Source organism: Dipteris shenzhenensis, chromosome 8 (assembly GCF_047967505.1).
Source record: "Dipteris shenzhenensis isolate YYH24624 ecotype China chromosome 8, Dip_SZ_1.0, whole genome shotgun sequence".
NCBI lineage: Eukaryota > Viridiplantae > Streptophyta > Polypodiopsida > Gleicheniales > Dipteridaceae > Dipteris > Dipteris shenzhenensis.
The window spans coordinates 16,095,938-16,115,883 of NC_141603.1; the positions used below are offsets into that span (position 1 = coordinate 16,095,938).

General features: G+C 41.2%; 1 protein-coding gene across 2 annotated transcripts in view; it reads left to right on the forward strand.

The window, feature by feature from the left end:
* The window catches only part of LOC147899182 (Chlorophyll A-B binding family protein), a 49,353-nt gene extending 36,243 nt beyond the window's left edge, over positions 1-13,110 (forward strand). For both annotated transcript variants that reach the window (XM_087377852.1, XM_087377853.1), the window contains one exon: positions 12,665-13,110. In XM_087377852.1, coding sequence (XP_087233978.1) covers positions 12,665-12,979 — 315 coding nt within the window. In that variant the 3' untranslated portion in view covers positions 12,980-13,110. The remainder of the gene's footprint in view (positions 1-12,664) is intronic.
* Positions 13,111-19,946: the final 6,836 nt, after the last annotated feature.

Here is a 19,946-nt window from a genome sequence, read left to right on the forward strand (position 1 = left end):
AATGAAATCGTTTAGTCTTCACAAGATGTTGTAGCTTGAATGAAGAGATTTTGGGCTACTTTTTGATTAGCCGTCTCCTTTAGTGCTAGCTTTCATCATGGCCGAGTCTGCCCTTCACCTCTAGAGTGTCGACAGAAACTCAGTACGAAGACTTTGTATAAATGGATGGTCAAGTATGTGTGGGTGTGTGGATTTGTATGTGTGAGAGCATATGTTTATACTACGGTCTACACCTACTGTTGGGCACTGTTGACGTTAGTGGGAATGTCATAGTAGCTAGCCTACTATGCTTGATGGAGTTTATGGTTTTTAACATTATGAGTGTCTATCATGAGATTGAAACTGTACAATGTTGTGAGACGAGTTTGGGCATGTTCCTGGATTCATCTAGATATATGCTTTTGCCGTATTAGCGGACATGCAAATTTCACATTGTGAAGTTTTCGTCCACGTTGGGGCCTGTTGGTATTGCGATAATTTGTTCTATCTTATGAGGTGTGTTGCTGTATCAGCTAGATTTAGATGCTCGTCTAGGAGAGACTAAAATGAAATCGTTTAGTCTTCGGAAGTAGTTGTAGCTTGAATGAAGAGATTTTGGACGACTTTTTTATCAACCTTCTCCTTTAGTGCTAGCCTTCGTCATGGCTGAGTCTGCCCTTCACCTCTGGAGTGCTGATAGAAACTCAGTAATTCTCAATTATTTGTGGGCGTGTGGATTTGTGTGTGTGAGAGCATATGTTATACTATGGTCTACACCCACTATTGGGCATTGATGATGTCAGTGGAGTGTGAGTTTTGGGGGAGAGAGAGAGAGCAAGAGAGTGAGCTGAGAGCTGAAAGCTTGAAAGCTTAGTTGCAATAGAAGAGTGTTAGACTACAACTGAAAGAGTGAGAGATAAGGTTTTGTCCTAGTGACAAAACCTTAGTAGTCACTAACCATAGTTAGTGAACTAACTGCGGTTAGGGGGAAAAACCTCTTAAAGAGGGAAAAGTGCCCCTAACTAGCTTATTAAATTACATTGGTCACTACTGAATCATATCTATAATTCTAACACCCCCCTGCAGTGCCAATGTCATGTACAAGGCTGATTAATCACCAAATGGATATAAGTTCAGGGCACTACGAAATGCTTCGAACTTTTCAAATGGTAGTGCTTTGGTGAAAATATCTGCAACGTTGTCATGTGTGGACACAAAGATCATACTGATCTCTCCTGCATGCAACTTCTCTCTGACGTAGTGATAGTGAACCTCAATGTGCTTCGTGCGAGCATGAAACACTGGATTCTTTGCCACTGCAATGGCACTCTGACTATCAGTGAGAATTGGAGAAGGACCCTCCAAAGACAGATGAAGATCAGCAAATAGACGTCGCAGCCAGACACATTCAACTGTTGTTGTGAAAGCTGCCGTGTACTCAGCTTCACATGATGAGGTAGCCACTGTAGATTGTTTCTTGCTCAGCCAGGAAATGCAAGATTTACCCAAAAAGAAACAATTGCCACTAGTGGACTGCCTAGTGTCATAATCACCAGCCCAATCTGAATCACTGAAGGCATGCATCTGCAAGTCACCCCCCCTGGGAAATAACAAGCCAAAAGACTTCGTGCAATGCAAATAACGGAAGATGCGCTTAACTGCCTGCCAATGCATAGTTTTTGGGCTGTGCATATACCTGCTCACCTGAGATACTGCAAATTGAATATCAGGTCTAGTGTTGCAGAGATATATGAGGCATCCAACAGCCTGACTGTAAGATGTGGCATCAATTGATTCTCCTGCACCATGCATTGTGAGTTTCAGCCCCGGCTCCATGGGAGTGGCTATGGGCTTACAATCATACATGTTAAATCTGTCCAAGAGTTTCTGCACATACTTGGACTGAGACATAACAGTGCCACGTCTCTCTTGAGAGAACTGGATCCCCAAATAAAAGTGAAGCAGCCCCAAATCTAACATGTCAAAGGTGGTCTACAAATCAGCTTTGAAATATGCAATATTATCTTCATTGGACCCTGTGAGCAGTAAGTCATTGACATAAAGAAGGATGACTAAAATTTCCCCCCCATCCATCTTGATGTAGAGGGTGCTCTCAGTAGGACTATTGTGCAGCCCCTTGCCGGTCAAAAAGGCATGAATCTTGGCATACCATGCACGAGGGGCTTGTTTCAGCCCATACAAAGCTTTGTTTAGCTTGCATACCTGAAGTGCATTTGCTGTAATTTCAAAGCCTGGAGGTTGTTTGACATAAACCTCTTCCAGCAAGCCTCCATTTAAGAAGGCTGTTTTTATGTCCAACTGATGAACATTCCACTCAAAATGTGCAGCCATTGCAATAACAGATCAGATGGTTGTCATCCGGGATGTAGGAGCAAAAGTCTCTTCATAATCTATGCCCTTTTTCTGAGCATAGCCTTTAGCAAACAGCCTTGGCTTGTATCTGTCAATGGAGCCATCTGGCTTCCGTTTCACCTTGAAAACCCATCGTGTGCCAATGGCATGTTTGCTTGGTGGCAAGTCTACAACATCCCAAGTCTGATTTTTCTTAATGGACTGCAACTCATCGTGCATGGCATTCATCCAATGCACATTGTCCTTTGCTTCTTCGAATGTGGCAGGCTCCTCCTCATCGAGAAGAGTACCTGCATATGCTGATTCCACTGAATTAGCACCTTCCATGTGCCTTGCTGCACTGCGAGTCCTGCCAGGTAATGGAGCATCAATCTTACTCTCCCTGAGAGTCTGTAACAGCCAGTTTTGCTGCATGTATGTCTGCAATTTCTTGCTGAACCACCTGTTCCACTGCCTGTGGAGGTGGAGACATCTTGTGGCTGAACTGGAGCATCGGGAGGTGGCTGTAAATTCTGATTTGCATCAGAAATATCAGCAGGGGGACCCAAAGCAATGGGTAGCAACCCCTCAAAAACATCCTCTGAAGAAGAAGGCATATGAAATTCAGCCTGAGTGTGAGCTGAATTTTCTGCAAATATCACATCTCTATTGACAATGATCTTGCGTGTAGCAAGATTGTAGAGACGGTACCCCTTGCTTTCTGCATTGTACCCAACAAATATGCACTTAATTGCCTTATCTGACAACTTATGCCGAAATTCAACTGGCACATGAGCATATGCAAGGCATCCAAAGACTCGGAAATGATCCACTGAAGGCTTTCTCCCATTCCAGACCTCATAGGGAGTTTTTGTTTTCAAAGCCTTAGTGGGAGCCCGATTTAAAATGTAGTTGGCACACATCAGACCTTCAAGCCAGATTTTGTGAGGCATGTGTTTGCTTTTCAGCATACATCTGTCCATCTCCATAAGAGTTCTATTTTTCCTCTCAGCTTTGCGATTTTGCTGAGGGGTCAGCCTCACTGTGAGCTGATGCACAATACCCTTGCCTTTTAGAAAAGCATCAAAATCTGCAGACAAGTATTCCCCACCTCTATCTGTGCGTAATTTCTGTATCTTGAGTCCAGTTTCATTTTCAACCATGGCTGAAAAGTGTTTAAATACCATGAACACTTCTGATTTGCGTTTCAACCCAAAGACCCAAGTGAAATTGGAGTAATCATCAATAAAAGTAACAAAGTAGAGATGACCACCCAATGATGGAGTCCTCATGGGACCACAGACATCACTGTGTATAAGCTGTAATTTGCGGACAGCTTTAACTGAACCATCCTTTTTGAAGGGGAATCTATGCATCTTGCCTAAAATGCACCCTTCACAGGCATGTTGAGGAGGTATCTCAAGAGGTGGCAATGCATCAACCATAGAGTGCTTCTGAAGCGTCATCAAGCTGTTGTAATGCATGTGGCCATATCGGGCATGCCATAATTTTGCATTCTGCATGGCAGCAGTAGGAGTAGAAACTGCAAGAGCATGGGCTGCTCTTTTCTCAAAAAGATCAAGCTGAAAAAGCCCACGCAGCAGAGTACCAGATAATCTCAAGGCATAATCATTTTCCCTGTCTCGGACAGCACATTTGTCATCTTCAAAGATGACCTGAAATCCAGCCCTGTTAAGAGTGGACACTGAAAGAAGATTCTTGGTGATACCAGGCACACATAAGACATTTGAAAGTCTGAAAACTGAGCCATCAATGGCAGTAAGCTCAACTTCTCCTGTGCCACGTACTAAATATGACGAGTTATTGGGACAAGTGACTTTCTTACCAACGGGAGGTGGATGCAAGAAGTAAAGAGACACTTTCTAGAAGTGATATGCTTGGATGCACCGCTGTCAAAATACCAAGTATTCAGTGTTTCATTGACACTGAAAGCAGATGCATCCGTAGAAGAGTCATAAGTGCAAGTCAAAAAGGCATATGTATCATCATTACAAGTGGTTGTACTATCCCGAGCATCTAGCGCAGCCAGCCTAGAATCTGAAATGCAAAATAAAAAGGCATAATCTTGTCCAACAAAGTTGGCTGCAGCATCCCCACTGTCAGATGCATGAGGAGCTGAATCTGAAACAGCCATACCGGAGCTGTTTTTCTTCTCTTTTGCAAGCCTTTTCTTGCATTCTGCAATGTGATGACCTGGCTTTTTGCAGTAATGACAAAAACCCTTCTTCTTGGGCTTACTTGCATCATTTTTAGCCTTTTGTGAAGGCTGTCCTGACCCACTGGAAGGCTGATTTACTGATGTCTTTGCCTGTCCCTTTGTTTTTGACTTGAACTTTGAGAGCATAGCTTGTTCACCTGCACGTGAAGCCAAGTTTTTCCTGGTCTGCTCTTCCTGAAGCAGAAGTCCTATCAACTCATGAAAAGTGAGAGGATTTGCAACCCCCCTCAATGATAAGTTCAGCGAGGTATGAAAGCTGAGATAAGACTCAGGAAGAGAATTCAGGGTGGTGGTAATCATCTCTGAATCAGGAATAATCTCATCTATGTTCAATAATTGCTCTCTGAGATCCTGTAGCTTTGTGAGGTGGACTGACATGGAGTCACCCTCTTCCATATGTGTATTACTTAACTCTCTTTTCAAGAAAGATACCCTTGCATCATTCCGGGCTGCATACATGCTTTCTAAGATATCCCACGTTGCCTTTGAGGTCTTACACAACCGGATATGTGGAATGATAAATCTTTTCACTGAAAGAGAGATGCATGACAAAGCTAAGGCATCCTGTGAATCCCATCTCTTCTGCTCTGGAGTAGTGGCTATAGCTGCACCAACAACTTGTTCTGCAGCTGCACCCTGTGCACGACCTCTTCCACCTCCTTGCTGAGGAGGGGTATTAGGTGCCATACCTGCTGGTCGGATCTCACCCCCATTCACATAATCCCATAAATTGTGAGAAATCAGAATATTGCGTACCATGAAACTCGAGAGGGAGTAGTTGGTACCATCCAACTTGTCTTCCTGTGAAAGACCACTGAACTGGAAATCATTCTGATTTTGCTGGGCCATATCTGAGAAAGAGATTTTAGCAGATACAAGACTGAATTCCCTTACTGGGAATGAAATGCACAACTCCCAAAAAACACAGCCAAGCACTGGCTGTAAATGCAACTCAGATTTCTGCACTTGCACTATCAAAAATCTGTCCAAGCATTAAAAAAAACTCTCCAGAATCTGCCAAAAGTGCTGCAAAACACTTCAAGAAAGGCAGTATGAACTGAAATCTCCAAAATTGCTCTCTCAACACAAAAGCCCCAAAATAGGCCCGAAATTGCAACCAGAAAGGGGCAAATTGATCAAAAGCCCCAAATGTTGCAAGAATTGCGCTCTGTCTGCAAAAGCCCCAAATTTCACTGCGAAATTGCAGTGTAATCACAAAATCCCCAAATTTCTGCAAGAAATTGTACTGCAAAACTGTAAGCCCTAAATTTCGAGCTTGAAATTGCAACCAGAAAGGGGTAAAAGCACATAAAGCCCCAAATTTTGCAATTTCAGCAGAAAGCCCCAAATTTTTGGCTAACCCTCTGAATCTGCATGCAATGTCTGCTTCACAAGCAACTATGAACCCGAAAGTACCCAAATGACTGCAAATGTCTGCACAAATACCACCAAATCTGCAAATGTTGCAGAAGAACTGCAAGAATGCCTGGTAGATGAAGGAAACCCTGTACGGATCTGCAGGTACAGATATGCAAGTATGATTTTTGCAACTGGACTATACGGTCGTGGAGTGTACGGTCGTACGGAAACGCACGTGCGGTACGGATGAGCAGATCTGCCGTACGGACGTATGGATTTGCGAAACAGTACGGCGAAGTACAGGCGTATGGCGACAAGCTGTACGGTACAGTACGGAAGGCAGCGCTACACGTGCAGTACGGCGACGACGATTTGTACGATGACAAATGGCGAATGGTAGGGCGTCGCAAGTACAGTACGGATGAGATTGCAGGTGCGACAGGTACGGAAGCAGCAGGTATGGGTACGCGCAGGTACGAGCAGGTACGGACGAGTGGTGCAAGTACAGTGCGAAACTGTACTTAAACACTCCGTACAGATTGTACGGACGACATGTACGGGACGACGATTGTACGGATGGCGTGCTCCAACGGGAATGCGCATACAGACGGAATGCAACAGGAGGAGGAGCACGAACTATCCGGGCAGGAGGAGCTTGGGCTGGGAGCAGGAGCTCAACGAGGCCCTGATACCAAATGTGAGTTTTGGGGGGGAGAGAGAGAGCAAGAGAGTGAGCTGAGCTTAGTTGCAATAGAAGAGTGTTAGAGTACAACTGAAAGAGTGAGAGATAAGGTTTTGTCCTAGTGACAAAACCTTAGTAGTCACTAACCATAGTTAGTGAACTAACTGCGGTCAGGGGGAAAAACCTCTTAAAGAGGGAAAAGTGCCCCTAACTAGCTTATTAAATTACATTGGTCACTGCTGAATTATATCTATAATTCTAACATGGGGATGTTGTAGTTGCCATGCGAGATGGAGTTTATGGCTTTTAACCTTATGAGTGACTATCATGAGATTGAAACTGCACAATGTTGTGTTTTTAGAGGATGATGTTCTTGGATTCATCTAAAAATAGGCCGACTCATTGGAATTGCCATTCACAAATAATGAGTTGGAAGGCGCATTGGCTAAATTGGGGCGTTCATGGCCTTCTAGTGGAATTTTTGTGGAATTATGGGATCAACTGAGCCCTGTTCTTTTACACATGATCAATGATTCTTGGCTTTCTGGTTCTTTGCCCTCTTCTTGGAAGAAAGGCCTACCGCGTTTGGTTCCCAAGAAGCCGCTATGTAAGTGTTGATCGAACTGGAGGCCAATCACCTAAAGCTTATCTCTAAAATGTTGGTAATACGTATCGCACAGATCTTATAGAGGCTTGCATCCTGCGCAATACGGATTTGTGCCTCGCAAACAAATCATGGATAATATTGTGAATGCCGATGTTGGTATTGATATGCCAAATACACGCATCCGGATGTTTTGATCATGCAGATAGATATTGAAAAAGCTTTGACACAGTTAGATGGGACTTCATTGCAGATGTCATGCAACGGTTGGGTTTCGGACCTAAAATGCAAAATGTGGTTTATTGGCTTTATGATGGTGGCACGGCATCTTGTCTTTTTTTTAATGCTTTTTCTTCTTCATGGTCATTAGGACGCTTTGTTCGTCACGGCTGTCCGCTTAGTGCTTTGCTTTTTGCTATTGCTACGCATCCCCTCCTGATGCATATGGACGATTTGGTTTCTCACCAGTATTTACATGGCATTGATATCCCTGGATGCTCCTTTGGTTAGTCCAGGCCTATGTTGATATCTCCTTTTTCTGAATCAGATGTTCGGCATCTCATGCATGTGCTTCACCAGATCATCCATATGGATGCATATCATCCATATGGATCATCCATTTGGTGAGAAAACGAATCATCCATATGGATGATTTGGTTTCTCCCCAGTATTTACATGGCATTGATATTCCTGGAGATGCTCCTTTTGTTAGTACAAGCCTATGTTGATGACTCCTTTTTTCTAAGGAACTCTGAATAAGATGTTCAGCATCTCATGCAGGCCCTTGACTTATTTGGTCTTGCAGTTGGACTAAAGGTGCACTTTACCAAATCCAAACTCCTCCCTCTCCATGCATGTGATTGACACCGTGTTTTATGTCTTGGAATGGTATTGCCTTCATATCAGATTGTGCACCATTTGGGCTACCCCATTGGTTGGCATATTTCTTTGCCACATAGGAGAGACTGGGTTTTGTAGAAGCTATTTCATAAAATAGATTATTGGAAGCTGTCCACATGGCCCTTACATGTCCGTCTTCGAGTAGTACAGTCTATTATTATGGCCTATGTGCAATTTCACTTGCCATTGATTCCTTGGTCATTTACAGACATTGAGAAATTCATATCAAAGGCTATGGAATGCTTGTGGCACACTAAAACGGATCATAAGGAGCTTCGGCTTCTAAAGTACAGCTATGTTTGTTTGCCCAAGATGCATGGGGGTTTAAATATTTTGAACATTCACACTCATGTGATAGCTCGTAAGGCTACTCTTTTGCTTACTTTTCTTGAGCATCATCAGCCATGGACACTTATGCTCTCCTGTTTGTTTACTTCACTTCGTTTTGAGGCTTTTGGACAATGGATTCTGCAAGCTAGGGCAATCAATGGAAGCAATGGAGGTGGAGGCAATGAAGAAAACAAACTGCTGTAATGAATTTCTGCAATCATGAAATGATTACAAAGTACACCCAATATAACAAAACCCTAGTAGTAGTAAGTGTACTAATTGTACCATGTGTCCTAACTGCCTACAACTAGGCCTACAAGGCACATACCGGGGAATGAGTGGCACCTATGGGTAGCCCATAGAATGGCCTACAAACCCCACTCCATGGTATGGGCTGAAGTATCCTGAACACGTCTCAGAATACTTGAAAAACTAATGTCATGGTTGCTTATGTTCAATCTGTATGGATATAGCAACCTATGACTTTAGAGAGCATAACAAATCAAGTCACAAAAGGTACCAAGTTTAAAGCTTGCCGGAAAGCTTCAAACTTAGGTCCAGGAAGAGCCTTCGTAAAGAGATCCCCCAAGTTGTTTTCAGTGGGAACATAAGACAACTGAATATCACCTATTGATAATCTCTCTTTTACATAGTGACAATGAACGTCAATATGTGCGGGCATGGAAAACTGATTCCGTGAAACAACCAAAGCACTCTGACTATCGTTGAAGATGACAGTAGGAGCTATCTGACTTACATGAAGATCTGCAAGTAACTTCTGGAGCCAAACATACCCCACTGTAGCTATAAAAGATGCTCTTGTACTCAGCCTCACAGCTAGAAGTAGCAATTGTAGTCTACTTCTTGTTGAACCAAGAGATGCATGAAACAACTGTTACTATGTGACACACGGGTGTCAAAACAGCCAGCCCAATCACTATCAGTGAATCAATGCATGACAAGTGAAGAATCAGCCTCATAAAGAAGGACCAAATTTTGATTACCTTAGAGATATTTGAAGACTCGCTTCACGGCCTGCCAATGGTGTGTAGAGGGGTTGTGCATATATCTACTCAAGTGTGAGACTAACATACTGAAGATCTGGGCTGGTATGGCATAAATAAATCAAACAGCCTACTGCCTACTGATAGAGAGTGATATCACATGCACCACTGCTATCCTCAGATGAGAAATGAAAACGAGACTCTAATGGTGTGGATACTGGCTTGCAATCCTCAAATTGAAAACGCTGCAAAAGCAGTCCAATATACTTGGATTGTGACATCAAAATACCCCCTCACTGCTAGGAAATTGAATGCCCAAATAATAATGCAAAGGACCAAAATTTGACATAGCCAATGTCTTCTGCAAGTCAACCTTAAAAGCTGCAATTTTGCTCAGCATGTGGTCTAGTAATAAGCATGTCATCCACATAGAGTACAAAAATCAGCAACTCTGTCCCCCTCTTATGTACGTAATGGCCATAAATTCTCACATGTGTGGATGCACCTCAGGATTTGTGCCGACCAGCAGATGAACAGACTGCCAAACAGCCGGCAATGAGCATTAGGGTGGCTGGAAATGGCTGAGGGGAGAGGACGTGACTTGCTCTGATACCACTGTAAGCTAGAGCAATCAATGGAAACAATGGAGGTGGAGGCAATGGAGAAAACCGTACTGCTGTAATGAATTGCTGCAATCATGAAATGAGTACAAAGTACACCCAATATAACAAAACCCTAGGACAGGGTGTCCTAGTAGTAGTAAGTGTACTAACTGTACCATGTGTCTTAATGGCCTACAACTAGGCCTACAAGGCACATACCAAGGGATGAGTGGCACGTATGGATAGCCCATAGAATGGCCTACAGATTCCGGCTCTATCTAATGTTATTTTCAGGGTCATCTACATGGTTCCATTCCTAGTTGTCCTGATTGGCAGCTCCTTCTAGAACATCTGCATTGGTCAGGCTATCCTCCCGATCCTGGAAATACACTCCGTTCGCAGAGTATTCATTGGAGCCATGTCTTTGATCCGCTGTTGGCTAATCTTCAGCCTAGAAATGCTTATTTTCTACACCAATTAGGTACTTCCACAATGGATGATGTGGTGGATGACAGGAGTTTTGCTCTTTCTTGTCCACAGGCTATGAGACAATTTTGTCTGGGCATGCATCATAGGCCTATATGGCATACTTTCACTACCATGCTGCTTCCCTTTCAACTTGTTCCCCGTTTATTTACTGACCTTTCTCTTATGGATTGGAGATTTGATGGAGACGTTCCGGGTTATTTTACTTTTTCCTTTGCGGATCTCACTGCAAAGAAAGCTTAGCATCTTCCTTTACCTCAGCCATGGATTCAGGAGCGTGGCCTTTTTATCTGGCATCTTGACAAAACTCTTGCCTAGTGGAAGGTTTGTCTTGCCTGTATTTGGAATAGTAGGCTCCCACTTAGATAGAGGCTTTTTTTATGGTGGTGTTTGGTTGGTGCTTTACCGGTCGATTCTTTTTTGGCTATCCAGCGCATGGCTTTCTCGCATTGTCCATCTTCTTCACATCCAAGGAAGAAAGTCCCGCATTTACTCTGGACTTGCCGAGTTGCCCGTGATTTTCTTCCTAGATTGTGGACTTATCTCCGTGCTCGATTTCCTAGTGTTGCTTTTGGCAGGCAGTTTTGGTTGTTTGGGAGATAGGCCTCTACACCGGACTATATGCACTTTTCAGTCGGTGTTGGTATTGGGCACTATAGTCTTTATCTCATGCCCATAACTCTCAACTCTATGGCATCTCCTTTGTGGATATTTATCATTTTTTCCGTCCCTGCCTGCATCGCTCCCTTCGGGACACACATTTCATGGGAGATCTTCTAGCGACCCAGCTAGAAGTGTTCTTTCACTGTTTTCAGCTTTCTTGTACTAGGTGTTCTTTACATGAGCAGCTATCTTATGTTTTCTTTTCATCATCTTAGTGTATGAGTAGTACCTGTCTCAATTTGAGACAGCTATGATGTATATTCTTCTTAATGAAAGGTTCTTAAAAAAAGGGGGAAAAAAAAGCTTGTGTATTAGGTAGAGAGAGAGAGAGAGAGAGAGAGAGGATATGATATGATTCTATTGAAGTTCGCTTGGGACCGTATAGGATCTATAGGAGTAGAAGCCGGTATCAAATGATAGTGGATCTTTTACATCTGACTGATACACCTGTAAATCCTATGTGATCATCATGTGCTTGGCCAACCTATCAGCCATGTTTACTGCGGTGTCCCAGAGCTTTCTTAAGGTATGTACCCAGTTGCTTGGCTGGTTGGTTCATAAGGACTGTTAGGCTGACGTCATTGCTGTTGTATGTTTCCTTGTACTTTCCCTGATATGCATGGATGCTCTGCAGTGAAAGAGTGCATGCTCTTTATTCTCTTTCTCCTGTTGGGCAGATCTTACAGATTCTTGCCTCCCTTGGGATTCTTGCTTTGGCCCATCTACCTTTTTCTACCTCTAGATCATGGGAGCTCTTTTCTTATTCTGCAGATTATGTGCCTTTTGAACAATGAGATATCCTCCCTGAGATATACTTGTGTTTTGTACTTCTTCATCGGGTTCTCTCGCGCTTTTAAAATTCCGTTTTTGTTCCTGAGTCTTGCAATAATTTCTGTAGCATTTTTACACAACTAGCTCTAATTTCTCCTTATTTCTCTGGGATATTTAGAGGATGTAGCCCCCATCTCTCCATCCACTTGACTCCCTCTCTATGCCAACCTGAAAATTTTGCTGCCTCCATGGCTCAGAACGGGAGTCTGCTTGCGTCCATCTTCGTTACCTTGTGAAGTTATGCTATGTATTGGCATGGAGCTTCCCCTTCAATCCCCGTCTCTGCTAACATGACGGTATAAGGGGTTGACCCCCAGCTCTCCTATGAGAATACTTTTGTGAATTGTTTCTATTCCTTTCCAATATTCTTTTTCTTTTGGGGGGTGGGTAGAGAGAGAGAGAGAGAGAGAGAGAGAGAGAGAGAGCGAGAGGGAGAGAGAGAGAGATCACTTCTGTTTAGCACAACAATAGCTTTCCCAGAAGCCATTTTCCTTTTAACACCTTATTTCATGCTTGTAGGTTCAGAGTTCTAGTCATTCTAAAAACAAGAAAATTCAGCTCACATAATTGTCTTTTTTAAGAACAGTGATTTAAAGAAGAGAGCTGACATTGTTGACATCATGTGTGTGCCAGGTTGGACCCGAATATGCTAGATACTGTGGTATTGAGGCTTTAGAGCCATTGGGAATTTTCCTGCCTGGGGATATAAACTACCCTGGGGGTGCTCTTTTTGATCCTCTGGGGTTATCAAAGGATCCAGCTGCCTTCGAAGAGCTGAAGGTGAAAGAAATGAAGCATGGACGGTTGGCCATGGTGGCATGGCTGGGTTTCTATGCACAAGCAGCAGTCACCAATAAAGGTCCCATAGAGAATTTATTTGACCACATAAATGATCCTTTTCATAACAATCTGGCATCATATATCAGTTCTGCACTACACATTACCTAATGATATCCTTGCACAGCCTGTTTTGTGGTATTATATAGTAGCCACAACACAGCAAAATGCCTACATACCAGCTGTAAAATATCAGGTCTTAAATTGGCATATCTCCACTTAATATAGGAGTTTGATTTCAACGTGAATGTCAAGGTTTCCACTGTTGTATTTTTAAGAGGATATTTTTTTAAAATAGTGCTTTTGACTCTGGTTGTTATCAAATTACTCATAAGAGCTTTGTAAAGTAAGCTTAAAAGAGGCCGAGTCAATCATTACCGGTACCAATGAGCTGAAAATAATGCCATGCTACTTCATGAGCCATCAATATGCATGAGTCATCATGAAATAACAAGTGGCTGCTAGATATTTTGTATGGAAGCTAAAGAAACCAGTGATGTCAAGTGGAATGGCTATTTTGTATGGCATTGCTTCTTGGAGAAGTTTTGAATTAATAACCATCGATTATGTAACCTCAAAATCAACCACATCGGTTTTATTGATCCATGATTACTAAAATGATAGATGTGCTCAGATATTTAAAAAACGCCATGAAGAAAGCATATGGAGAAGGGGGGCATTTGGGCATTGGGGGGGGGGCTTTTGTTGGGGTTAGTTTTCTTTAAGGTGTGATAGGAAATATTTGTTGAGGCAGGGTAGGAGTGGAACTAGAAAGGTTATATTAGAGAAACAAAATGCAATGTTAGTACTTTGATTGGAATCACCAAAAAGGATGTTGCTATCAAGAATATAAAAGGATGGTAAATTAAACTGTGCAACAAAGAATAGTGGATTGAGGTAATTGGGGCTCTAGAGTCTACTAGAACTAAGATTGGAACTTTGTTTAGGCTTCTATGGCAAAAGTAATTGTGCATTTGGGAGAAAACCTATAAGCTAGAGAGACTTCTTCCTCTATTTCTCCAACTCTTATTCTCTTGACACTAAGTTATGAGAAGTAGTGATTGGCATTTGCCTAAAATATGCAAAGTTGAGTATCTAGTCAAAAAGTCTTTGAATTGTAGGAAGAGATTGCTTGTATTTCCGTACATGAGTAATTGTTACAGTTTTAACAACAAGGGTGACCTTGTGAGTCCCTATCAGTAATCTATTCTTATCATTGAATGGTTTTTTAGCAAGATATCTTGAGACAAATTGAGGATTGTGAATGTAGTAAGTGTCCATGGGAGTTGGTTGTCAAGTTGGAATAGGTAAAATATGTGGAGAAACCTTTTCTAAATATCTAGAAAATTTGAATTCAATTCTTTGAGCCCCGATCAAAGCCTTGTTTAGTGTTTGGGCACCTTGATCTTGTATATGTTTAGAGATTTATATGCTTAACTTGGGCCAAGGAGAGCAACTTTCGATCTTCTAACATATTTGGGTCAACACAAAAAAATACATCAATTTGGCTCCAAACTTAGATGCAATTTCATTTGGTGCTTACTTCAGATCCTGTAACTAGTGCATGTAGAAATAGTGAGATTATGAAGGACTCTTACACTATAATAGTTTCTTCTCGCAAAGTTTGGCCAAGAGCTTTTGGTTGAACCATCTAGTTGATGATACCAAGCCACTACAATACCTTGTAAAGAAGGTTTAATTTGGTCTGCTTGTTGTGATCTTGACCATTTGTGCTATTCAACTTCGAAAAATGATACGAACATAGATTTACATTGGATTGATAAGACTGTGGCTAAAATATCAGGATTGATTTGAAATGTTTGCAAAGATTCTGTGTTGATCAATTCTTGATCATTCTCCATTTCCATTAATCTCACAGTTACGAAAAGATAGATAGGCAAAAGGAATAATTTGTAATATTTTTGAAACAAAAATTAGCAATGTTGGTCAAAATGTTGGAATACTCTTGAGTGAAGTATTCAAACCCGAAGGAATAAGATTGAAGGTCTCCTTGAGTGGGTGAGTGTCTTCTAAGACAACTGGCTCTTTCAATTTCAGCGGTAATGGAATAAGTTGAATTGATGTGTTGCTAGGTGAATGTAAAGGAAAAGTTTTGAATTCAGACCAGGCATTGGCATCTCCTCCAATTACATGATGACCCCATTTTGCAAAAAAAGAGAATCCAATGCAAGAGAGCAACAGATGAGAAAAGGTTTGCAGTCAAAAGATGTAGATGAATCCTTGGAGATCTGTACGTTTGAGTCACTAGCATGTCACTAGTTGCATCATTGGTCTAACATGTCAAGATACATATTTATTAAAACATTTATGTGGAGCCATTGAAAAAAAATTCCATATTTGAAACCAATCTCAAGATGTTCAATCCAAAAGATTCTTTGGTGTTTTTCATTTCTTGGGGACCTCATGCAAAATAATGATATCCTAGCTTAGCAAACCCCTTCCCCCTTGCTCTAGCCCCCTTACCTTGGCACTTGTAAAAATTTTGATTTCTCCCCATTCTCCTCCCGTCTTTGACACAACTTCTCATTCATCCATCAAAAGATAACACAATTTAGAATCTAGATGCATTTGGCAGATCTAGGTTTACAATAATAGGAGGGGTTTTTTAATTCTCAACTTTGGAAAAAAATCACTTAGTTCATAAGTAAAGAGGTGTGTTTTTATTGAGGGGAAAATTTTAGTTGAGGGGTTTTTTAAATACCCCTTGAATGCATGTGATACATAGGGTTTCTAGGTAGTACACCCCTCGAGACATATTTTTCATAGGTTTTCAAAAAAGTGTGGGTAGGATAAAAAGTGCACATATTTTATAGGTTTTATGGGGAAGAGTGGGAGGTAGTTTGAATCCTCATGTGACATGCTACTCCTGAATTACTACACTAAAATGTGTTTTATGCTCTAATCTCTATGTACCTGCCTATTTTCCTTCCAACTAGCACATCCATGAGCATAATTTCTTTGGAACCACTCATCCTTACCAAGGCTATCAGAACTCTAGGCCTAAAAGTTTCGCTCACTCCTCTCAACAACTATAATCTATCTTCTGTCACTGCTTGTTCTAAGTAATCTAATGAGTTGAACTCAGTCACTACAATTATGTGCTCCATGAATCAATGAATGAAAGCAAGATAGAAATCTATCAAGTAATCTAACTATGAGTCACTTTGTACCTATCACTTTGCCACCATGATTTAATGGCCTTACCTAATTGTGTCTCTGCAATTTTCATTGCAGCACTTGGGAAACCTAAGAAAATCTTGTCTAAAGAAGTTCTTGAAAACAAGGACCTAACTAGGACTACAGAAGCATCACTCTCAAAGCATTCAACAACAAGGACTAGAAACTCTTTCTCCACCAATAGGCCAATGAACTCCTAGCAAGGCGGAGCTACTTTTCCTTCACTAGTCTTTTTGAGATGATAAATTCATGGACGTTCTAAGGACTTCTTTGTTCATTAAACCAAATCATGTGGAATATTCGTTTGTAGGGATTTATTTACCATAGGTGAGGTGATCAAGCATATCATCAGGTTGCTTTGGTGCTACTAATAATCAAAGCACAACAAGAGGTCAAAAGAGAGGGATGGTTAACCCCTTCATAGAGATTTGTTCAAGCTTGTGACTATAATCCTTCCCTTCTTGTAAGCAAGAAAGCTTACATTTTTTTGCTTGGAAAGGAAGAAGAGGTATGTGCAAGTCCATTTGTTCTTTTTGTTTGTTTACAATGTATTTCTAGACCTTTCCCCCTTCCCACAGCTTTTTTGGAGCATTGTTGGCAATGGCTTAAGCCACCATCTCTCAAATTCTCTCTTTCTCTATCTTCTTGCAAGTTACTAGACGACTACAAGCTTCCTTTCTTTGCTCCATAGACTCAAGATGCCTATATTTCTATCATGCATTGTTTTGGTTTGAACTTTCATTGCAATGAATCCATCATTTTCAAGAACATAAATGTGAGCTATGCCAATATCTTAAGTCCAATTGTGGTTGTAAACTTGTAGATCTTAGTCTCTCCATGGTTTTGGTCCAAATTTCCATGGTAGAAAATTGCTTGCAATGCGTGAACTGTGTCAATAGCTTAAGCACTGTAGAATAGAGTTACGCATAAGAGGAGGTAGAATCTCACAACAAATTAGGATGACATTTTCTTCTTAGCAATAAATGCCCATTTCATCAACTTGGAGAGGACATAATAAACTACTCTCGAGAATCGTCCCCCATTGAGCCTATAGGGTATGTGTTTGTTTACATTGACATTGACTCCTAAAACAAAGGGTCACAGATCACTCCTTCAACCTTTCCAAATTGCCCCTGCTCCCAACCCCAAAATCACATTCAACATATTTGGGCTGGGGAGGTTGAAAATATGATCAACTACGCTACCTTTTTAAGTGAATTTTGCTCAAAAAAGTGGATGCATGCAAGTGTTTGTGTCTTTTGTTCTTTGGAAAGTGTTCTTCATTGCCTCAACTAGACGAGCTCGTGAAATCATGCTTTTAGGCCTACCAAAACCATACTCGAAAACCATGATTTTGTGAACTTATGCTAGGCTCCTCTGACCCAGTGACAATTGCCAAGTACTATGTAAACAAATTCCAATCATTGAAACACATTCTCAAACAAGATCTCTCAATCATATGCAAAGTGCTTGACTTCTTCTTCATGATAGAATTCCAAAATAGAGGGAGTCAGCATGACCACGGCTTATTGTGGATAGAGAACACACCTGTTATGGCAAAAGCCTTATCATTGACATTGAAAACATCATTGAGAAGCACATACACACATACATTTCAAAGCTCACGTTACAAAACAAAGACATCCAGAAGCACAAACATAAAAAAACTTGACTGAAACATGGCACGTCATGTTGATTCCATTTTCTAAGACTTCCAATGAGAACAACACAAATTCTAACTCCACTTGAAGACGAAAAGCTAACAAGCATTCACAAAGCCAATTACAAGAAAATCAAGGCTTTCATGGAACAAACTTGCAAAGAGACCTTGGACTTTGATAGCTTCTTGAATGCACTGTCGCTCACAGATGACGACTACATAGTAACGAGATAGTAACACTATGTTATAGCAGAGAGCAGCCTACAATTTTCTTGAAAAGGCATCCCAAGGATACATACACAAACAACTTCACATTGCTACATCCGCATTATGTGTTGCAAACATAGACATTCAATTTGTCATGAACCCCGACATGACTGCGTCCTACTATAAGCATTGTAGGTTGCTTTGGATCTATTCTTGCACTCAAACGCACCAGCAAATGAAGGCATTTGGAAAATTGGGAATGCTATCTTGAACACACAACACAGCAGCTCACAACAAGGAGCATACTTGTGCTTGTCACTTCTAATGACAAGCACCATAGGCAAGTTATGTTACATCAACACAAGCCTAGTCGAGGAGCACACATTGCTATTCAAAAAGATGCTTCCAACTAGAGAAGATGGACCCACACAGCACTGACATTTTCTTCCCTTGCATAATTGCCAAGTACAAGCATAGACCAAGTGAGCTATGCAGCTAGTGCTTATAATGTAAATGGTCACACCACCAAGAAATGCAAATGATCAAAGATTGTGTGCTTCAACAACTACAACAAAAGCAAAGACCTCAAAAACCACTACAAAGAACTATGCTTGCTTTACCTGCCATTCAACAATGAGGAGCCATGCATAAACGATGATTTTTAAATGTGGCATGACGTGTAGCATTGCCTAGAGGACCTTAAGAGGACACAATTAAAAGAAATAAGGAAAAATTCACTAGAGAAATTTTCCCTATCAACATTTGCAAGACACTGTCTTCAATAGCAGGCACCGCTGTGAACAATGAGCACATTACCAGTGACAACTTTGACCTCCACCTCGAGATGGAAGGCTTGCACAAAACAAGCCAGCAACACAATCCAAAAAATTTCATGTGCGTGTTCATGCCCAATGCTCAATACTACCAAGAACTAAGAAAACTGAACATAAGGCAACTGCTAGTCATAGAAGACATTCTCCTCAAAAAACATTTGCACGAAAAAACACCTTTCCGTTTGTTTTTGTAAGGCAACACCAGGATTGGGAAAATGTTTGCATTATTGCTTTTGGTGCAAGCATAGTTGCATCACTGCTCACGAGAGCAAGTGTCTGATGTTGAGCTGCCCAAGGTTCTGCTGCTAGCCTACACTGGAAAAGTAGTGTACAACATAGGGGGACAACTATCCACTCTGCTCTTCATTTTCCTTTGCCAAGGATTTGCAGGGAATTAAAACGGATGTTTTAATTCGGTGAATTAAAATGTTTTAAACATTTTTTGACCCCCCCAGGAGCGATTTAAACCGGCCCGCGCTAAGTTTTAAAACCAGGACTACAGTTATTGCATGGTAAAACCACCTACCATGCGGTACAAGGGCAGGTGTACTACCTGGTAATCACCTATACCATGCAGGGGATGTATACACGACACGGTCTATTTCATGTACCGCTCGGGTTTGTGGTACATACTAAGCAGTATTATGAACATACTGCATGGTGCAATTTCTTTTATATACTTTGTGCCGACCTCGTACTAGTCACATTCCCGAGAATCTAGATCTGCTTGGAGTCTCAAAAAAAACAAAGAAGGACAAGGAAAAAGGGATAAAGAAATCTTTCAAAATAATTTGTGAGTTTTTATATCCTTTGAAAAAGTGTCCAGTGTCGGTGGTGGGCTCGCTTAGGCTAGCTAATATCTACCCACACTAGGATGCAAAATGGATAAATGCGTAGCTCTAAGTTGATGGTTTATTATTTGTGATTTGAAAGATTATTTTTTAAAGACTATTTTCATTTAAATATATTTGAAGTTATTTTCACAAAAAGAAAAGGAAAAAAGTTTTTTTTCGTAGACATTAGCTTTTGAAATTTAGTGAAATCTCACATTTTTGATATGTTACTAGCTATATAGCCTATTGGTTATTAAAAACTAGTAAAAATTATATATGAGATTGATTGTAAGTATCTATGTGCCAATGGGGAGTCTGCTTATGTTGACTTGTAACTACTCGCATAT